This window comes from Ixodes scapularis, unplaced genomic scaffold (genome assembly GCF_016920785.2).
Source record: "Ixodes scapularis isolate PalLabHiFi unplaced genomic scaffold, ASM1692078v2 PGA_scaffold4__175_contigs__length_147842914, whole genome shotgun sequence".
Classification (NCBI taxonomy): domain Eukaryota; kingdom Metazoa; phylum Arthropoda; class Arachnida; order Ixodida; family Ixodidae; genus Ixodes; species Ixodes scapularis.
Window position 1 is genome coordinate 1607646 of NW_024609879.1, and position 21190 is coordinate 1628835.

A 21190-nucleotide genomic window follows, 5' to 3' on the forward strand; every position below is an offset into this window, starting at 1 on the left:
TCTTGAGTGGGAGGCTCTCTCGCCGCCTTCGAAAAGTCATGACGCCGTGGGATGGACCACAAATAAGAACCGCCGGAGGACACCTGATTACACCAGTCGGGAGATGCACCGCTCGCGTCGAGATTCACGGCGAAACATGCCCTGTGAAGTTCGTCGTTTTGCAACACTGTTCGAGGGACGTCATTCTCGGAATGGACTTCCTGTGTGAATACGGCGCCATCATCGACCTTGCGGAGAACAAGCTGACGCTTCGGAAGCCTGCCCCATCGGTGGAAAATACCAAACCGACGTTAGCTGCAGTGCGAGTCCTCGCCAGCCACGTAAACCTGCCGCCGCTGTCGAGTGTCTTTGTGCCCGTCGGGACCGAAGGAGCCACCTGCGGTGTAGCACTGCTGGAAGGAAGCGTCCAACTTCTCCTCGGACGAGGGATTGGCATTGCAAGAGGCGTAACTGAGCTCCAGGACGGGCGTACAGTAGCCCTTGTCACCAATTTTCGGCAAGAGTCGCAGCACCTTACAAAGGGTACAACTGTGGGCTACGTCGAGGAAATTGAAGACTCAGCCGCGATCGCCGTGATCTCAGAAGACGCCTCTCCGACGCAGAACAAGACAATCACGTCCTCAGAGCTCGACATCGACCCATCCCTCCCAGCCCCACAACGACGACAACTTCGTGACCTTCTCGCCGAGTTCAGTGAGTGCTTCTCCACGTCGTCGAAAGTGCGCCAAACGACGGTTGAGAAACATCGGATAATTACTGATGACGACGCACTCCCTGTGCATCGGCCGCCGTACAGGGTCTCTGTGAAAGAAAGGGAAGCCATCCAGCAGCAGGTACAAGAAATGCTTGACGACGACATTATCCAGCCCTCAAGGAGTCCGTGGGCTTCACCGGTAGTCCTGGTGAAAAAGAAAGACGGGACTCTTCGGTTCTGCGTGGACTATCGCCGACTGAACGCCGTAACAAAAAAGGACGTCTACCCACTGCCACGCATCGACGACACCCTGGACCGACTACGCCACGCCCGATACTTTTCGTCGATGGACTTGAAGAGCGGGTACTGGCAGATTGAGGTCGACGAACGAGATCGTGAGAAGACGGCCTTCGTCACGCCGGACGGACTGTATGAGTTTAAAGTAATGCCGTTCGGGCTGTGCACAGCGCCGGCAACCTTCCAGCGCGTTATGGACACCGTCCTTGCCGGCTTGAAATGGCAAAGCTGTCTCGTCTACCTCGACGATGTTGTGGTCTTCGCAAGCGAATTCGACGAGCACCTGAGACGACTGCGAGCCGTGCTACAGGCCTTCAAAGCTGCTGGGCTGACCCTCAAGCCTTCCAAGTGTCGGTTCGCCTATGGTGAGCTCAAATTCTTGGGCCACGTCGTGAGTGCTCAGGGTGTAAGCCCTGATCCCGCCAAGACGTCCGCTGTCGCCGAGTTCCCGAAGCCATCAGACAAGAAGACCGTTCGAAGATTCCTTGGGCTGTGCGCCTATTACAGACGTTTCGTTCGTGACTTTGCGCAAATTTCTGCACCGCTGACGCATCTGACGAAAGACGACGTGCAGTTCCAGTGGGGAGAGGAGCAAGAGCAAGCGTTCGACGAACTCAAGCGAAGGCTCCAGTCGCCCCCTATCCTCGGACATTTTGACCAGTCGGCGGAGACTGAAATCCACACGGACGCCAGCAATACCGGTCTCGGTGCGGTACTCGTTCAGCGACAAGAAGGGGCAGAGAGAGTAATCGCTTACGCAAGCCGGGCGCTGTCCAAGGCAGAACAAAATTATTCAACGACCGACAAAGAATGTCTTGCTGTCGTCTGGGCGATAACCAAGTTCCGCCCGTACTTGTACGGGATCCCGTTTCGCGTGGTCACAGACCACCACGCCCTCTGCTGGCTCGCAAACCTCAAGGATCCGTCCGGACGCCTCGCCCGCTGGAGCCTTCGACTGCAGGAATTCGACGTAACCATTGTGCATAAGTCCGGCCGCAAGCATAATGACGCTGACTGTTTGTCTAGGGCTCCAGTCGAACCTCCAATCTCCGGCGCGGACGACGATGACGACGCCCGTTTTCTAGGCGCACTTGACGCTACCGACATGAGGGCACTGCAACGCGACGACGCGGAACTTAGCTCCGTGATCGACAGCCTCGAAGGTCGAGGAGGCTCTGTCCCACGGGTCTTTTCTCGGGACCTACCGAGCTTTGTCCTGCGGCGAGGCGTGCTCTTCAGAAAGAATTTCGGAACCAGCGAAACCCCCTGGCTACTGGTTGTCCCCGCCAGCCTCCGAGAAGAAATTTTTCAAGCGTGCCACGACGACCCAACGGCCGGACATCTCGGCTACAGCAGGACCCTTGCCCGGATTCGTGACAAGTACTACTGGCCAAAGCTTCCGAAGACCGTCCATCTCTACACACGATCGTGCCATGAGTGCCAGCGACGCAAGAAACCACCGTCAAAGCCAGCAGGTCTCCTTCAGCCGATTACCCCGCCAACCAAGCCCTTCCAGCAAATTGGAATGGATTTGCTGGGTCCTTTTCCACCGTCGACGATGGGGAACCGCTGGATAATCGTCGCCACCGATTATCTCACTCGTTACGCCGAGACGAAAGCCCTTCCTTCGGGGACTGCTGTCGAAGTCGCCAAGTTCTTCATCGAGTCCATCGTCCTCCGCCATGGCGCCCCCGAAGTACTGATCACAGACCGAGGGTCATCGTTTATGGCACAGTTGACCCAAGAGATCCTGCGTCTAAGCCACACGGAACACCGTCGAACAACGGCATACCATCCGCAGACCAACGGGTTGACGGAGCGGCTCAACAAAACAATCGCCGACATGGTCTCTATGTACGTCGACGTGGAGCACAAGACCTGGGACGAAGTGCTGCCCTACGTCACGTTCGCCTACAACACAGCCGTGCAAGAGACCACAGGAGTGACGCCCTTCCAGCTGGTGTATGGCCGGGCGGTGACGACTATGCTAGACTCAATGTTGCCGCACGAGTCAGTCAATGATGGGAGCGATGACGCCCAGGTGGTTGCTCAACGGGCAGAAGAGGTCCGCCAGCTAGTCAGACTACGAATTCAAGACCAGCAACATGTCGACGCTCACCGGTATAATCTTCGTCGCCGCGACGTCCACTTCCAGCCCGGAGACAGAGTTTGGGTGTGGACGCCGATTCGTCGTCGCGGTCTCAGCGAAAAACTCCTGAAGCGCTACTTTGGGCCCTACAAGATCATCCGACGCCTCGGCGATCTGAACTACGAAGTTCTACCCGACGGAACGCGCCCATCTGCAAGACGTCAGCCGCGACCCGAGGTGGTGCATGTCGTCCGGCTGAAGCCGTATTACGAACGATAGGACTCTCCACTCTCGTCGACGAGTGAACTGTGGACTGTGAACTCCGGCTAGCAATTCTGCTGTCCTTTTGTTTTTTTTGTTTTCCGTTTTTGTGCTGCATCGGGACGATGCACTTTTAAAGGGGGGGATAATGCCGCGCCCAGGGCTGAGAAAGCAACGCTCGGTCACGGACCTCCAGAAAGTTCTCGTTTATTCATGTACCGCTCGTAACTTCTATCATTTATTCCTGCTTTTGTTTTCTAGAAAGTGCGTGTTCATTCTCGCCCGATCACGCGACGCTCGAGCCGCTTTCGCCGAATCTTCGAGATAGCGACGCACTCTAGATAAGAGGCCGCCCGCGATCTTGTCGAGTCAGTTTTCGCCCCAGCGTTCGACTCTGCTGACACGCCGACTTCGACGCCCGCGACGCTCTGCTTTCTTCTGTTTCCTTCTTTATTTTTGGCACAAGTTCGCCACATTAAACGTTTATTTATTTCTGTTCATTTCTTGTTTATTCGTCACCACCCGTGACAATATTAAGTCAAACCATCATCTCTTTCTGATGCTGCATGCACTTCCCTTCAGCACCAACCAAATATAAAGCCTTTGGCTGAATTTTCTGGGTCCCCAAGAGAGGGGAAGTGCGCTTTCCTGCCCTTTCCCCTCCTCGCTTTCTCGCACCACCTGCTTCTGCTCCTCCCGTTCCTGCATGTCGGCTCCGCAGCTCAGGCAGCAGCACACTGGGCTTGCATGCCAGTGACCGGGCTTTGATCCCTAACACTGGTAGCCATTTCTTTTTCAAGATTGTTTAGCGGTTACAGACCGACCGACCCACACATTTCGTGCTTCTTAGACCCCGGAGGTTATTTGGCCCTATAAAGTTACCGCTTTAAAATCCAGCCTGGCAGAATGCAATGCTGTGTTCCGGATAAACAGAAATAATGCTGTAGATAAAGTTTTCTTCCTAACAAGCTTAGACTGTTCGCATTTGAAAACAGTTCCAATACATGCTTTGCTCGTGACTGCCATCGCAACATGCCGGTGGTCATTCCCACTTGTTTTTGTCAAGACAAGCCAGTTTGGTGGCGTGAAATGTACGCGTTCGGCAGCAAGGTCACCACAATGGCAGCCGACGTGACGTTAATGCAAGCCATGAATTCGGAGTTTATCGGTACATACATACGTCGGCTGCTCTGGTCCTGAACAACTCGCCAGCCGAGTTCCGGCACGTGTTCCAAGTGCGCACTCACCCTGAGCTCCCGTTGGCGCGCGACGGAACCCGATTTGCGAAAGAGTCCTTCGGTCGAGCTGTGCTGTGACAGGTATGCAGTGGCCATGTGCAGAAACCTGCAGCGCCAACCAATGTTAGGGAGGAAACAAGCATGCGCCCTTGCCTGTGCTACAAATAGTAGAAAAACCAGAAACCGATTGCACATTATGTGTTCTAAGGGGAGACCGTAATCTTATAACACAAAATAAAAAAAAAATAAAAAATTCAGTATTTGTTTTTATATTTATAAGTCAAACATTTTTGTAAGTACTACACTATGGAAGTGCACATTTATGCAGTTGGATCGATTAGAAATTTCCTATTAAGGCTGTTTGTAAGCATGTTTTGAAAAGCTTTTTGTTTTCTCAAAATTATTTGTTTCGTGACCACACAGTTTTGCCAACATCATCTTTGGATCTAGAGCCTGGACCTGAACACTTTTGTCAGGACTTAATACCTCATAAATAAGAGAGCAACGAGATTACCATTTCTGGAAAATGTTAATTACAAAATTTCTAACTGGCAAAGACTTCAATAACTCATCAGCGAACAAATTATAAGTTGTAATAACTTTTTTAAAATGAAGATAAAATTATAACAATGGCTTTGTTGCACTCCCTACTGTTTGTAGAACATTATAGGCCATATTGTGCCAATTTCAAGTTATTTAGAAGGCACTAAAAAAAGGGGGGGGCTCGGGATAGCAGGATAAAAATTACAACTGGTGTAAATAGTAGCCAGTCTTTTTCAAGAAACCAAAAACCCGGTCAAATGAAATGAAAGGGCAGTCACTATGTAAAAACATTGAATGAAAAGGCAGATGACCTCTGAAAAGTTCTTGAAAGGGAGATTGGTGGTGAAACGTACAATGCCATAAAATGTGCAACATTGTCAGCCCTTTCCGACAACGGGTACAGAGCTTCACATCTTTGCCACAAAGAAGGCACAGGTGTGTCAAGCGGGTAGGGACAATCCTCAGGCGGCAGAGCAGAACCTCAACACAAAGTTCCTTGTGGAATGCACTCTCCCACAGTGCCAGGTAGGCTTAATGACATGGAGCTTGACGTTGGATTCTTTGTCCCACTCTAATTGCCGTGAACTCAAGTGATTTCTTCAAGAACGGTTGAATATCTTGGTGGGGTAAGCCATGCGTTGCTATTGGTGAATCCTTGGCAAATGCAGTCAATGTATCTGCTTCATTCCCTTGAATCTCAACATGACTTGGTACCCAACAGTTTTACGCCACATCCGAGTTGAACAGCTTCATTCATTTAACCTTGAACATGCTGAGTAAGAAGATTCTTTGCTGGAAGGGAGCAGCCAGTAACACACTTTGGGAGTATCTGTTCAACAGCTAAGAGGATGCCATAAAGCTCTGTGGTAAAAATGCTCGCTGCATAGCGAAGCTTTACAGGTTTTGTAAATGAACCAGAATACACTGCACAGCCAACAGATGATGATTTTGACCCATCGGTATAATATTCTGTGTAGTCCCTATAAGTCTCCTGCGGCGAAAGGAGCCCCTGCTGGAGAACTTTCACAGAGACAACCCACTGACTATATGTTGTAAGAGACCAGTCACAAATGACTGGAACTTTGTCCCAACGAGCAACTGTCCCTGTGATTTAGCGCAGAAATATCATGATAGGGGACAGAAAGAGAAACACTAACTCTGAAGGTGGAAGTTCAGTGACCATACAATACCCGGCTTGTTCTCAAAATGTAGAGGGAACCTACAGGTATGAACATCACTGTAGGCTAGGTGGTGTGGATTAGAATAGACCCTGAAAGCGTAACAATGACTTGCATACTGTCTGCGTTTCTCGAGCAACATCTGATGCGTATCGGTGTATAAACTCTACACAGGTGATGTTCTAAACGCACCTGAGGCAAGCCAGAGTCCTAAATGGTGAACTGGATCCAGCATCTTTAAAGTTCAAAGTATATGGCCGTGCTGAAACGTACACGATTGCACCATAGTCAAAGCCAGACCAAACCTAGGAGTTGTATAATCGTAGAAGGAATTGCCTGTCTGACCCCCATTACATGTGGGACACCTTAAGAAGATCTGAAGAGCTTAAGCACTTGCATTTCATCGAAGATTACCCCAAGAAATTTGTGCTCCTGTTGAACGGATATGTCAATGTTATTTAGATGCAAAGAAGGATCTAAAGACAATCCTTGATGCAACAAAAAAGGAATACAGATAGGCTTTTGGAGAGAAAACTGGAAACTTTTCATCTGCCCATATGCTCATCCTGCTGATAGTAATTGCCGCTCACAACTGAGGAGGTTACATGAAGGGAAGGAGATCTGCATGGCATCTACATAAAGATACCAATGGTGGTATCACCTTTGCAAGACTTCATTTTAACAGCAAATAGAATTCCCAGGTCTTTTCTTGAGAGACCCCATTTTCTTGAGTGAAGACATCAGACAGTGTAAAGCCTAAGCGGACCTGAAAGGTATGCTCTTATAAAGTTCCGCACGCATAAAAGCATATGCGGCCACGCACACTGCAGCTGTACAGATACCGGAGAATTCCGTACCTCCACGTGGTATCGTAGGCCTTTTATAAAAAAAAAAACAAAAAAAAAATGCTGCCGTTGAGAATGTTACCAGCAACGAGGAAAGTCAGGTTCTTTCCATATATAATTTAAAAAAAACTTCCAACAAATGACCCAGGGATTCGGAGGATAGACGCCTGAGCATTTTACAGTTCATTCTGTCTGGGCCTAGTGCAGACTGCTTTTGTGTGCAAAGTGCCACCTGAAGTTCACACATTGTGAATGGTCTATCCTAAAAATATGAGCCAGAATTAGACATCAAGATGAACTGCTTTTCAGCGGTCGACTGGAACTTCATTTAACTTTGCACTGAAGTTAGAGGAACTACTAATTAGCTGGAAATGCTCACCAAGAACAGTTGCTTGATCTTTGAGTGATACAACGGGAGTAGAAAAGAAGGGTTGGGAAACATTGATAATCTCCCTGGACTTTCCGCAGGCAGTCCCACAGTTCTTTAGCCAAAACAAAACTGTTTAAAGATGAGAGGTATTTGACCCACAATGTCTTCTTGACACGTTTTCTCGTCCAACGAGCTTTGGCCCTGCTCTTTTTAAATTCAATCGGATTCAGCGCAGCTGGATACCGGCGGAATATACCCCAGGCCCGGCTCTGTTCCTTTCATTCCTCAATCCACCCGGGTTTTCACCTCCTGAGAAGATTGCCACATGTTTGGGGGATAGAAAATGCATTGATTACACACATTCAGACAAATTGTCGCCTTCTCGGGGAGCATACTACTAAATAGAGATGGGACAAACGCAGCTTCTGAACTGAAATGAGCCCAGTCGGCCTTCTCCAACTTCCACCTAGGAGGGCGGGCCGAAAGTGATGGAAAGGGTCCAAAACTCTCTAAATTATAGGAAAATGGTCACTGCCAAAAGGAGTGTTTAAAACTTTCCATGAAAAGTATAAAAGTGAGGATGGTGATGATAATAAAAAGGTCAACTGAGGTGAAAGTGTTACGAGTAGTGCTAAAAAAAGTTGGCCTGGAAATTAATAAAAGCCGTTCGATAACTCCATTGAGGGAATCCTGACGTCCCCACAAAGGGTGGTGAGAATTAAAATTGCCTAAAGTTATAAAAGGCTCGGGCAGCTCAGCTACGAGGCCTTACAGTTCATGGAAATGCAGTGGAACATTGGGCGGCAGGTAGAGCGATACCATTGTGACGAGGAGGTCAAAAAGGACCGGAACTGCCACTGCTTCAAGCCACATAAATATTTCAATTTGAGATAAAGCAATGAATTATATATTATTCGAAAGAATGTTTTATTAAGATTATATTATTTAAAGTTTAATGTTGTAGCTATTTAATTTTTGTAGATAACTGCTCAGAAATCTAGCAAAACGTCAAAAGGGCCATGTTTGCATATTTGCTACTCAAGATATATGCCCTGTATGAAGCTGCACATATCTAGATCAATAATTCCCACAAACTATTATAAGTGGAAAATATCTGAGATTTTTAATATCTAGTTTGCGTAGTAGGTATCACCAAACATGACATAAACGAAAACTTTGAAAATCTAATACGCCGTTCTGACCCACTCGTTTTTTTTCTCTTCAAATGTTATATTTTTTTGCAAAATCTTTTTTGATTATGTTTCCTACACATGTTGAGGAGTAACATATTAAAAAATCAACAAAAACAAGAAAATGTGTCCAGACTCGCATGAATGATACTTGAACAAAGCCATAGGTCATTATATGTATATAAAGTAAAGGTCAGGCGAAGTCGGGTCACGTGATGTCAATTTTCCCGCTAAATTTACCAGGGAAACAACATTGGTGAATAGTTCACGTGACATCAGGGTATGCGACATCAATTTCCGCGCCAAACTTAGCGGGGAAATTGAATTGGCTTATAGGCCAAGTGACGTCAGGTCACGTGGCACCAATTTCCTGCCAAATTTAGCGGGAAATGTATGAACGGACAAAAATTTTGATTGGTAGCGCTAAAATGCATATCATGCTTTAAAAAGTTTGCCTCTTTGCATAGCATTACTAATCCCCCCTTTTATCAGGAAATGTATGGAGGTGCATTTAGATTACATTTATCTTATCCGATCAAGATGTACAGTGCTCCCCAAACTTAACGCCGCCATTGAGCTCGTGTAGGCTGCTTACTGTTAAATTTGTCACCAAAACGTTCGGGACGCCTTCTCAGGATGGGATAGCAATCGTGAACGCCAAACATTCTTCAGATAGTTCAATGGGCCATCGCAGGGACTGTCAGAAACGGCAAATGCCGTGGCAGCGTTAAGTTTGAGGCGCACTGTAGATATTTGGCATCGCTTCTTCCTCCGACAACCAAATCTTTTGAGAACTACTTTACACGGCATATTAGCAACGTGCAAAACTTGCTTTTTCCTCGATGCGACGGTACAGACTTAATCACGTTGACACCGTTAGGTCTCACGTGACACGACGTGCCATGTACAACATCACATGCCCTGCACCTCCCAGTGCCGTAGTGCCAGGGAGGAAGCTTGACTAGGAACCCGTGGGAGCACTCTGGGGAGCCCCCGGTGATCCAGAAGCCCTAGTCCTTGACAAGGTAAGAACGGTGTGCACGCTCTTACATGAGTGCACACTTGTGCACGCATGCACACTTGTATACACGCATGCACACTCGAGGCTGCCGAGACACCGAAGGTGCAAACTCTACCATTCTCATATATGAATATATTGACCAACTGCCCGCATACATTCTCAAGCCTCTAAAGAGTCAAATCGGGGACCTTTTGGAGTATGGCGGTGTATAGGGCGGGACCAGATCGTTGGCGAGAGAATAGTGCGAGGTCGTCGGAGGCGCGACTAACCTCGGGACCAAAAGGCCAGAGTCCTGGGACAGCACCATGGGCTGCTCCTCGATGGCCACCCCAAAGATGGCACTGCCAGCAGGGCTGCTGCACGAAGCCTGCAGGAAAGCACTTCCTCTTACGCACCGGAGTCAGGGTGCGATCGGCAACTCCGTCGACCCTTTCCTTCCACTCGAGGTCGAGGTTCGAGTCTTACGCATCAACCTCGCGCCTCTGCTCCACCCCACAAGTACCCCAGCCACTGGCCAAACAATGCTTCTAACTCCAAGATTGGTGTAGACAGTGTGGAATGTGGGCTTCGGTCGGGACAGAGGTGAACGGAGTATAGGCCGGCGTAGCACCACTAAATAATCGATGCTTCGAAGTAATGCCTTTTTGGCCAAATTGCTTCGTAGAATTATTGTTGCCAGCTGTCACAAGCTTTTGGAAATATGCCCGACGGAAAGTGCAATAAGCCCTTCTTGGCATCCTTTTTGGTAAAACACTGTGCAGCGGAGCAAGACAACACTGCAATGATCTGCTAACACTGTCCACCGCTCAAACATGGCGTATTAAAACCACGACTGTCGCAAATGGCACCTGTGCAGCTCCTAACACCGTCTACTGCTCAAACAACGCATATCAAAACCCCAACCGTATCACTCGCTGCCTCGCAGTCGAACAGGCATCAACTGTGTTCGGTTTCGTTTGAGTGATGCTTTTGCGATTTGGTAAGCGACGGCCTAAGCTTAAGCCGGTGCTGGGTCAGATCTCTCGCTGTCGCATATCGCGTCGCTCAATTTTAGATGTGTAGCAAACTGAGCTAACCCATCGAAGGTCGAACGTATGCGTTTGCCCCTTGGAGTAGCGTACCGAGCGAAAGTGGGTCCTGGTGACTCTGGGAAAAATTGCTTTCATGCAGTTTATATTCTTGCTACTTTCCTAGTTTCGTGAAATGGTTCTGAATAGCTTTCAGATTGCAGTGTTTTCCATTCAGATTGTCTCAACATGCTGCGTCTTTTTATTACAATGACATCTAGGATCACTTCAAAGTATCTCAATTCGAAACGCACAGGGCCGATGGCAGAAAGCTCCTCAAAGAGAGCGCAGTCCCTATGATTCTTGGCGCTGGACTTGTCATCGCAACCAAGCAAAAAACGAATCAGAGAGCGAACTATGTAATGTAATGTTAATTATTTACGGAGGCTACTCACAGCACCACAGAACCTTTGGTGTAGCCCATCGATCAGTTTAAATAAAGCTCTTTCAACACGCCCCCGTCAACGCGTGGACCCAGGTTGGCGGAGACATGGTTTCGATTTCAGTGAAGCGCCGCGGTTCTAAAACGAACCTTCGGAGTTCCGTTACTCTGGGAACCAATACAGCGACTCTAGTTCGACGCCTAGAACATTCGGACCTTGAATAAGCAACAGGATTCTCGAATTTACCAGACCGCTATATTGCAGGAATAAATAAAAGATGCGTCGCTCCCAGGAATCGAACCCTGGCTTTTCGCGTGGGAGGCAGGCACAATAACCAATAGGTCACGCACGCGCTGCCTACTTGGCCAGATGCGCACGCTCTGGAATATATATGTTACATAAATCCGGAACCCCGCTTGAGTATAATGCTAGCGATGGTAATTGAACGCGCAAGTATGGGGACATGACTTCACCCGGATGAAAAGGTAAGTGCAGATTTTTCGAAACGAATAGATTGGGAGAAAGAAAAGAAGGAAAATCCTATTGCATTTCGGAATCACGAGCCTTTTTCACTGAAATGCCATTGCCAGAAATATTGTTACGCGGATCACGAGAGATTTTCGTATTCATCAGTTATTTGTTATCCAGTTAATGTCATGTTCCCAAGCACTGTATTTAAAGAATGGAAAAACTAGAAACATCAAGAACTAGTTTTGTTTTTGTAAAGCTTTTTATCTAGTAATGTTATGCCTCTGCAAATATGTCGTTCCCAAGCCTATATTTTCGAGATAATGCCCCGCGATCATTTCCAGAGATTTGCGAGAATAAAAATATATTGTTTTAACTGAAGTGGCCCTCCAACTCCGCCCCTACAACTGCAGTAAAAGACAGTACAAAAAGAGCCATTGATGCCCAACAGCCAGCATTGGGGGTGCAAAGAGAGAGGTACAGTCATCTTCAAACTGCTCATTTCCACATTGCCTATTTTGACTATAGTTTTACGAAAACTGGTGCGAGGTCTGAAGAGTGCCCAGCAGCCTCGCATTTCGACGAGGGATGCCGAATCAAGCTACCAGGAACTGCAGAAGAAAGCCCTCGCATGACCTTGTAAGTTCAGCCAGCCTCCAACAAAGTCAGACTCATGGCTGGTCTTGTGTCAGAACCCAACGGAAAGAGCACAATGCAAGCTGAGGAGATGCGAGGCACTCGGGGGCCTATGGGCCAGGTCGGTACAGGTTCCTCGGCATTTCACGCAACTGTAGGTATACAGAACAGGCCAGTTAATATTGTATTAGTGCACAAAACAGAAATCCTCAGTCTGTTCGTGCTTTTACTGAAATTTAAGTGTTTACTGGGAACACCAGTGTCTAAGGTGCCAAAAACAATGTAACATAGAAGACCGAGAAAGACCTGTAGTAGCTAGTTGAACTAAAATTATGCGGAAAACATATCAGATCCAGCCTGTCGTCAGATGCAGGCCTGTTTCACCCCCGCCACCCCTCGAAAGGAGCGCCCAACTCCTCCTTCCAGCTAGTCTGTCAGGCGAGCGCGGCGGTAACGAACATGCGAGTTAAAATTCAGACGCGGCCGCTGGTGTTTCAAAACAAACAAGAAAAACTTGACAGCGATGTGTTATGTGGGATCAGACATTCTTCCATCTCTTCCATAGTTAAAAAAAGACTTTGCAAGCCTCCGAGGAGGATAAACTCGGAGGGCAGCGTAGAAACGAATTCACTGAAGAGGGCGAAGCTCTTGAAGCTCGGAGGCTGGTTAAGCCAGTGTAAACTTATTTCATTATGACTACCCCTGGCTTTCGGAACATATTTGCATCCTTCCCCTAGCTGTTCTCCGACCACCTTCCTAATCTGTTTCCATCTCTCGCACAGATAACCAGGCCGCCTCCGCTGTTCCGCTCGGTACAGTCTACCCTCGATACGTGACCAGTGCATTCGAAGCTCGCACGAACCCCGTGTGGACACAGAGTGCGATGTTCGGGGACCACTCACCTGCCCGGCGTCAGACGCTTTGGTCAGTTTGAGCTTGGGAGCGCGAAGTCCCATTTTGCGTAGCTGGACGGCGGCCAGCGTCGGCAGGTCCGGAGGCGGAGAACTCGGGTCGAGCGTGGGATTCCCTTTGTCCATGGCTGAAGCAGCTGAAGTGGCTGAAGCAGCTGAAGCGCAGGTCTAGCATCGAGGAACCAAACTGACGACAGGTGGACAGGTCGAAGCACGAGACGAGTTGGATTCGAAAAGCATATCCAAATGGCTGTGTCACATTTCATTGGAGGGACGCTGATGATGAGGGCCAATTATTTTGTAACCGTAGGTAACTTCAAAAACACTGGTGAACTTGAAGAAAATAATAAAACATTACATTTTGCTGGTGCGAGAGAGTTAATGAAGAATAATAATGACTTATTTTCGTCTTGTACTCAAATCTAAAATTTGGCTTCTATCGGCTGCATTTGGAGGCAAGCGGTAATCCACAAAGGTACGTCAAGCGACACTGGGCAGCGGCGTCGGGCGTGTGCTCGTGTACGTGGTCCCGTGGCCACCGTGGCTGCTGACCAACTGCCGACGCGGTCGTTGACGCCATCCTCGCGACGCTTGGTCGCTTGGTGCCGAGGACGTCGGGGAGGCGGTGAATCAGCTGCGTCACGAGGAAGAGCCGGGCATCCGGTCAGCCCGGTGCCGCGTAGGCCGCTTCCGTCCGAAGCATAGCGCCATGCGCGGTGGTGACAGCTTCTTGCCGCCCCGCAGCGTGCTCACATCGGCGCTGCTTGCTTTCTGCGTGGTTTTCTTCGCCTGCTTCTACCTGCAGCATCTGATGGCGTCTATGTACCTTACCGTGCTCGTCGTGGCCGTCCTCTGCTACGGCGTCCGGCGACTGTCCTTGCCGCGCGTCGACGATGCCCTCGCCGAACGCGTCATCCTCGGCGACGCGTCCGGCGCAGTGCCGCTGTTCGCGCACCGCGGCGCGGGCCACGACGCCCCCGAGAACACCCTAGCCGCCTTCCGAGAGGCCAAGCGCAACAACGCGTCTGGCGTCGAATTCGACATCTCCTTCACGCACGACAACGTGGCCGTGCTCTTCCACGACGACACGGTAGACCGCACGACGGACGGTTCCGGCGCTCTCGCCGCCATGCCCTTCGAAGAGGTTCGGCGCCTCGACGCGTCCACCAACCACCCCTTCGCCCACAAGTACCGCGGTGAGAAGGTGCCGACCCTAGACGAAGGCGTCGGCGAAGCGCTCCGGCTCGGGCTGCGCCTCATCTTCGACGTGAAGGAGCACGACTACCGGGCCGTCACCGTGGTCGACGACCTCTTCCGCAAGCACACGGAGCTCTACGAGCGCGCCCTGGTCGCCTCATTCTACCCGCAGTTCGTGTACGCGCTGCGGATCCGCAACCCGGGCATCGTGACGGCGCTGACCTGGCGGCCGGGCTTCGTGGCCTACGAGGACGTGGAGCGGGTCCGGCCGCGCTTCAAGTCGCCCTGGGCCCACTGGATGGCGCTGGCTGGAGACTGGATGCTCGACAGCGCGCTACACAGCTGGCTGCCGCACGTGACCGGCGTGTCGGCGGTGCTCATCTGCAAAAATACGCTGAGCAGCGAGTACGTGGACGGCTGGAGGCGGCAGGGCGTGCACGTGATCGCCTGGACGCCCAACCACCCGGCCGAGAAAGAGTACTTCGCCAAGGTGCTGCGGGTGCCCATCATCACGGACACGCTGCGCTGACAGGACCTGACCAAAGGGCGCCTGTCCCCATGCCTGGATATGACGCGTGTGTAACAAAAACCTTTACAAAACAAGAGCATTTCGTATCCGCTTTCGATCCGATCCCGTGCCTAATATTGCAATGTTCCCAAGCGCCCCGGCCCGCACTCGAGAAATCATGGGAACGGTGGTCCTTCAGCCCCTAGTGATACCTAATTTTGACCAAATCCATGGTTACACAGTTCTTGAGCGTAATTCGGAGTCGCCCTGAAAAGCACCTGATATACCCCAAGGACCTGTCATATCACTTTTAAAATTTCTTGCCAATGTCAGCATTTTTTATGTTGTGCATGCGATCCACCTTTCAACCTGGCCTGAGCTGCAGAAATCTCTTAACAATATTATCATTCTCGTGATTGTTGTTTTGGCAGAAATTGCTTAAAAAGCCGAGAATTCCCAACAAAAACCAGGATTTAGCTCGGAGTCAGTGGGGCTGTTTATAGCATTTTTTGCGTTTCTAACTTAATATCAGCGTCCTCGAAGCTGTACAAGAATGATAATAATGTCAGATTTCTGCAGCCCATCCAGGTTGAAAGGTGGACAGCATGCACAGTACCAAAAATGCTGACATTAAGGAGAATTTTAAAAGCGATATGATCTGTGTCGTGTTTGTCCTCCTTGTCCCCACTCTCCAGGGTTCGTTTGCACCCTCGCTTTAACTTCATGACCGGTGGTAATTGGGGTATATCAGGCGCTTGTTCAGGGTGACTCCGAACTACGCTCAACAGCTGTTGTAACCAAGGATAGGGTCGAAATTACCGATCACTAAGGAGCTGAAGGAACACCGTTCCCATGATTCTTTTAGCGCGATCTGGGACGGGATATAGCAAATGATCTATTCGTACTCCGTCGACGGCGAGCCTTCCCAGCGCGCAATAAGCGAAAGTCGTGATCTTCAGACTCGCTAAGAATATTCCCATGTCTACCCATACCACGTACAAGTTGGTCTGTTATTTGCGCTCCTCGTGCTTATGTTTACCCGCCAAATACACCCGCGTGCCTTTGTTTCAATAGTGACAGATGGGCCAATTAATGCATAATCTCTTTTTTCTAGCGCATTGTGTTTTTTTTTTGTTTGTTTGTGTGTGTGTGTGTGTGTGTGTTTAGTTCCTGTTTTGCGGCGCATTTTGTCATAAGTGTTTTTGTTTCCCTCACGAACTCGACAGCGAGCGCTGGAGGAGAAAAAGAGTCCATAATGGTTGTGCGCTTGCGCCGGCACAACGGGGTGCGCTGCGGGACATATTTTGAGTTAGGAGCGATGCCGAAACTTGCTCAAAAGTATGGTTCGCGGCGTGAATTTGATAAAGGCCGGCAAAATTATTTTGGGGAAGGCTTATTTTGTAACATATCTACCCTCTTTAGGCACTTGAAATGCAGGTTTTCCGGGGTGGGGAGTTTAGTGTCTCTGCTCGGCCCTGTCGGCCACAAAGTGTGTGCCTCCCGAAATCTCTGACCAGCAGTAACTATGATATTTGTGCACAAAACAAACAAACAAACAAAAAAAAAATTCTGCATAAGAATGAATTATTGTACTCTTCGTGGTTTGAAAAGATTAGTGAATGATTAACTGTGGTTTGAATCCCCGCCTCTGCCGTGCAGACCTCTAGTGGTGGCAGCTAGTTTTTGCATGCTATGAAAATGTGCAAACAAATATGATGTACAGCTCATTTCCATGTCTTGAGCCAGGGCCTGTAATGTCCTGCACTCTTGTGAAACCAGTGATTTAAAGCGGGCCAGATTTTTTTTTATATCGCACTTTAGTTTTGATTTTTTTGTTTAACTATTGCGGAGATACATAGTGTCATACACTTCAAAAGTTTATCGACATCAGTGTCGTTTAGAATCGATTCCGGTGAATGCTTGTGTCATGTCACAGAATGGTGGTGGATCACTATGATTTTTGTTTCATTGTTTTATACACTGCATTTATATGTCCTGCACTGAATGGTCTGTCCTGTTACATGAATGGCATGCTAGCTTCCCAAGCACTTACATTCGTTGTGCTGGGTCTGTGCACTTGGAGAATTTTTGCACGAATGACTGTATTTAAGGAAATGGTTTGGTCTGTTGAACCTTGTATTGAACAAAGGAACATGTCCAAGAGGTCTAGTCCATCAAAAACTAGTCAGCTAAATTTTTGGGGAAAAAAGGCAGTTTATTAATGCGTATGGAGGGGAAAAGCCGCCTCGGTGGCTCCGAGGATCCCCAGGCCGCATGTTTGAATCCCGGCCAAGGTACCCGCAATCCGACGGAGGTTCATTGCAGAGAAGGTCGGGTGTAACCGAGATTTCGGCTGCACCTCGAAAGATCCTCGAGTGGTCGAAATTAATCCTTAGTCTTCTGCAGGGGCGTCCCAGATGCCCTTCGTTGGTGTGGCACGTAAGAGCCCCAAATTCGACCTTTGATATCTGGAAACGTGGAACAATAAATGTCTTATGTAATCAATTGCAGTTTTTCGTGCCTATGCTTTAAGGACATCTTGGAGTACAAGAGGCGTAAAGCACTCTTGAAAGAGCTTGGACACCTTCAGTAATGACCAGTGATCAAAAAATAATTTTACGCGAAAAAAAGTTTCTTAGAGCAATATTGAAGGCGCGAGACGCGATTTAGTCGGCAGTCACTTCCTTCCTACTTGTTTCTTCTCTCGACATTTCGGGCGCGTGGGGGAGAGGTGGATCGGCTTCGCCTTCACGGCCGAGATGGTCATTCCGGAATGACCCGTGACATATGGACTTCGCGCTCAGAATTTCAAATAAATCTCTCGCCGTCAATATTGCTCTTATTCTTTTTTTTTTTTTTTTTTTTTTAGCTTAAAGTTTATTTCTTGTCACGCGTGTCCCAACCAGACTGTTAAAAAAATAAAATCTCTCTTTTTAGGGTCTTTTTAATTAAGATGTCTCGAAGGGAATCTTCTACTTGAACTTTATTGTTTCTCTCCAAGAGAGAGCGAGGGGGAGGGGAAAAAAGAAGTCTCTTGTCGCTTGACAGAATTTCTCCTCCCCACCAGCAACAAGATAAACTGTTTTACAAACAAGGTTTACATGGGATTCGAAACACTTCTTGAATCAGAACTGTAGATGTAAAGGCTACAGCAACAATAATAATAATAAATAATAATAGCTTTATTTACAATGTATAAGCATGGTGGGGGCTGAGGAAAAAAGCTGTCCAAGCAGCTTGACTGATCCTGAGCACTTCTCAGGTACATACGGTGGCGAGAAAGACATTTAAAAGGACACAAGAAATTATATAATAATACAAGGTACTTTCATCATAACAATGAACAGACAACTATCAGCAATACATCAAACAAGAGTAACACTTGCCTATAAAAGAAGTCGGGAAGTTGTACACAAGAAAGGGAAAACTATCCAAAATATTCTGAGATGCTTCTACACAATATATATATATATATATAGAGAGAGAGAGAGAGAGAGAAAAAACGAAGCGCAGGATGACGAAAAGTATTCACGGAAGAAAACGCACCTGAGACGGTTGTTGGAGTTTTTAAAACATATTATTGGTAAAGTTGGTCGACGTTTCGGCCTGAGACAGACCTTTTTCAAGACTGGCACACGAGAGGTCAAGGAGCGTCAATCTGACATCTCATGTGCCAGTCTTGAAAAAGGTCTGGCTCAGGCCGAAACGTCGACCAACTTTACCAATAACATGTTTTAAAAACTCCAACAACCGACTCAGGTGCGTTTTCTTCCGTATATATATATATATATATATATATATATATATATATATATATATATATATATATATATATATATATATATATATATATATATATATATATATATATATATATATATATTCATATATAGCATAACATACATATATATACATATGCATACATACACACATATACACATATGCACAAACACATACACACATACATACAAACACAACATATATGTTATGCACACGTACTTGGCTAATCTTGTTTTTGACATAAAAGAATGTTACGTCAGAAAGCAGAGGTGCAAAAATTCTAGTCTGTGATGGCTATGTAACACAAAAATATGCAGCAACACATATTGTGGAACAAGTCATATATACTTGATTTCAGGGCCGTACCCAGAAAAAAATTTCGGAGGGGGGGGGGGGGGGGGGGGGGGAGGGGGTTTCGGGGACAACGGCGGCCATTGTTGAAAATGTCTATTGTCTTATTTTCGCCTATGAATCATGTGCATCGGTGGTATATAATGGAGAGTTACAGCAAACCGGAGAACCGGTCCCGGTTTGGTACCCGGTAGCCGACCGGCGCCACTGCGCGTGCGCAGGGGTGAAGATTAAAATCGGCTGGCTGCCAGTGCACCGACCAGGGCCGTACCCAGAAAAAAATTTCGGGGGGGGATCAGAACCCCCTAACCACCCCCCCCCCCCCACCCCCCCCCCCCCCCTGGTTACGGCCCTGCTTGATTTCCGCACGTAAATTCCCGAAAGTTTCGTCAAGCTCAACAAGAAATATCCGATTGCATTTACAGATTTACATCCATTTGATGACCTTTTTATTTTTTTTATAGACCGGATGGATGGATGGATGGATGGATCTGGCTAAACCCTGTGAATCGGGCGGTGGCTTGCGCCACCTAGCCAACATTATAAATCTAATTATATGTTTTGAATTCCAAGATTAAATCTCACCCCTTTCGGAGTAGAGCGCCACCTGTTGCACGCAACTGCAACTAGGTCCGCCGCCATTACGCAGGGGTCCCGCCAAAACCGCCTGCATCTTACCGCCTACAACGGTGCTGCTTACACTTTGAGTCCCAGTCTGCGCGCGCCGCATCAATATGCCATCGCATTGCTGCGTACCTTTGTGTACGCAGGATTGATACGTTGACGGAGACGGAAAAAGGTACGTATCAGACAAGTTCTAAAGTGTTCAAAAAGAAAAACCGAGTCCTCGTGTTGTTTACAAAACTTTCACGGGTTAGACAAGAAAACGCTCTTATCATCCGTAAGCGGAAGCATCGCAAACGATTATATGTTGTAGTAGTGTGGCCGTGTGTCGAGCCGTGTCTTTAAAGGGGCACTGACACCCCAAAGGTCGTATTTATTTTTATTGTCTAAAACGATGCAAGTTGCAGTCATAAACACGCAAAAAAAAAAAACGCATCGCGAAAAAAAAATTTTCCCGCGCGCGCGCGCGCCTTTTTATTTTTGGCGTTTGATTTTCCCGCCTCTCGCCTCCTCGCTTCTTTTGATCGGTGACGTCAAAAATCAGGAAATTTAGAAGCTTTGTAGGCGACATCTCTATAACATTTAACTACGGCAATCCTAAAACATGTTTTTTTAACGCAATTGCGAACGCACTACGGCCCTTCTTTTTGAATTGGCCGAGGCTACACTCTTAGAAAAAAGGGTCAGTATAGTCCTCCCTAAAGGGAGGAACGCTCTTGACACATATGTTCCTTCAGAAAGGGAGAAACTTTCGTCCCTTAAGCAGGGGAGGAAAAGTTCCTCCGTCGACTGCATCTCATTATGGCGGCCACGAATCGAGCAAATCGAGCTCGGTAAGGCTTAACGAGAACACTAAGTCTATTGCACGAAGCGAGAGGAGCAGGAAATAAAAACGTAACACGAGCTTTCCGCGAACTGTATTTATTCCCGAAGTTTCTTTACCCCTGCAGGTAAAGAAACTTACGTTTCGAAAGCATGCAGTCACTCAGTCTTCTCATCGTCAGCACTGCGATGTTCAACGGAGACAACCGGCACTCAGTTCGCGCACTTTATGTCCTACCTTTGCTATTCCTCGAGCCACAATTCCTTCGTCAACCGTTGCGTCAACCGCACATCACGGAGGTGTGAAAAATATTCGCCCGCAAAACCAAAAGCCGCTCTCAAAAAAAAGGAAATCCGAAGCAACCTCCTGGCTTATCTCAGCACGGTAACACGAAATTATGGCGTAGCCGCGTAGCGTAGTAGCGTAAAAGGATGTTAAATCGCTTGCCACCAGATGGCAGGGTCAAGCAGAGTAGTCGCACGTAGCTAGGCTAGGTGGCGCTAGGTACCGCCCAATTCATGTTTTTACAAAAAAATATTTTTATATCCTTACGCCACAATTGCGTTTCCTTTCCTACGGAATCTCTAACACATGTAGACACGTTGCGCACACTACAAACATCAGGTCAACATATATTGAACGCATACACAGGCATCGCACATACAAGTATCAATCAACAGCACACTATCCCGATCACTACTACCGAGCCCTGCGTT

At 48.0% G+C, this 21190-nt stretch overlaps 2 protein-coding genes across 4 annotated transcripts in view; one reads left to right on the forward strand and one right to left on the reverse strand.

Moving 5' to 3' along the window:
* Window positions 1-13484, reverse strand: part of LOC8053136 (unconventional myosin-IXa) — a 62982-nt gene extending 49498 nt beyond the window's left edge. For 2 of the 3 annotated variants that reach the window (XM_029971943.3, XM_029971915.4), the window contains exons 1-3: window positions 13183-13484; window positions 9996-10093; window positions 4589-4685 (exon numbers count right to left, since the gene is read on the reverse strand). In XM_029971943.3, coding sequence (XP_029827803.2) covers window positions 4589-4685; window positions 9996-10093; window positions 13183-13317 — 330 coding nt within the window. In that variant the 5' untranslated portion in view covers window positions 13318-13484. Of the gene's footprint in view, window positions 1-4588; window positions 4686-7524; window positions 8323-9995; window positions 10094-13182 lie in introns of those variants that run through there. The other variant, XM_029971998.4, reaches the window with a different exon arrangement.
* Window positions 13485-13900: 416 nt separating this feature from the next.
* Window positions 13901-17401, forward strand: LOC8053135 (glycerophosphodiester phosphodiesterase 1). Its single transcript, XM_040503670.2, has one exon. The coding sequence runs from the start codon at window positions 13901-13903 to the stop codon at window positions 14915-14917; it is 1017 nt and encodes a 338-aa protein (XP_040359604.1). The 3' UTR covers window positions 14918-17401.
* Window positions 17402-21190: the final 3789 nt, after the last annotated feature.

Excerpts from the sequence above, each read along its gene's own strand:
- LOC8053135 (XM_040503670.2), top strand. The coding sequence starts at position 13,901 with ATGCGCGGTGGTGACAGCTTCTTGCCGCCCCGCAGCGTGCTCACATCG.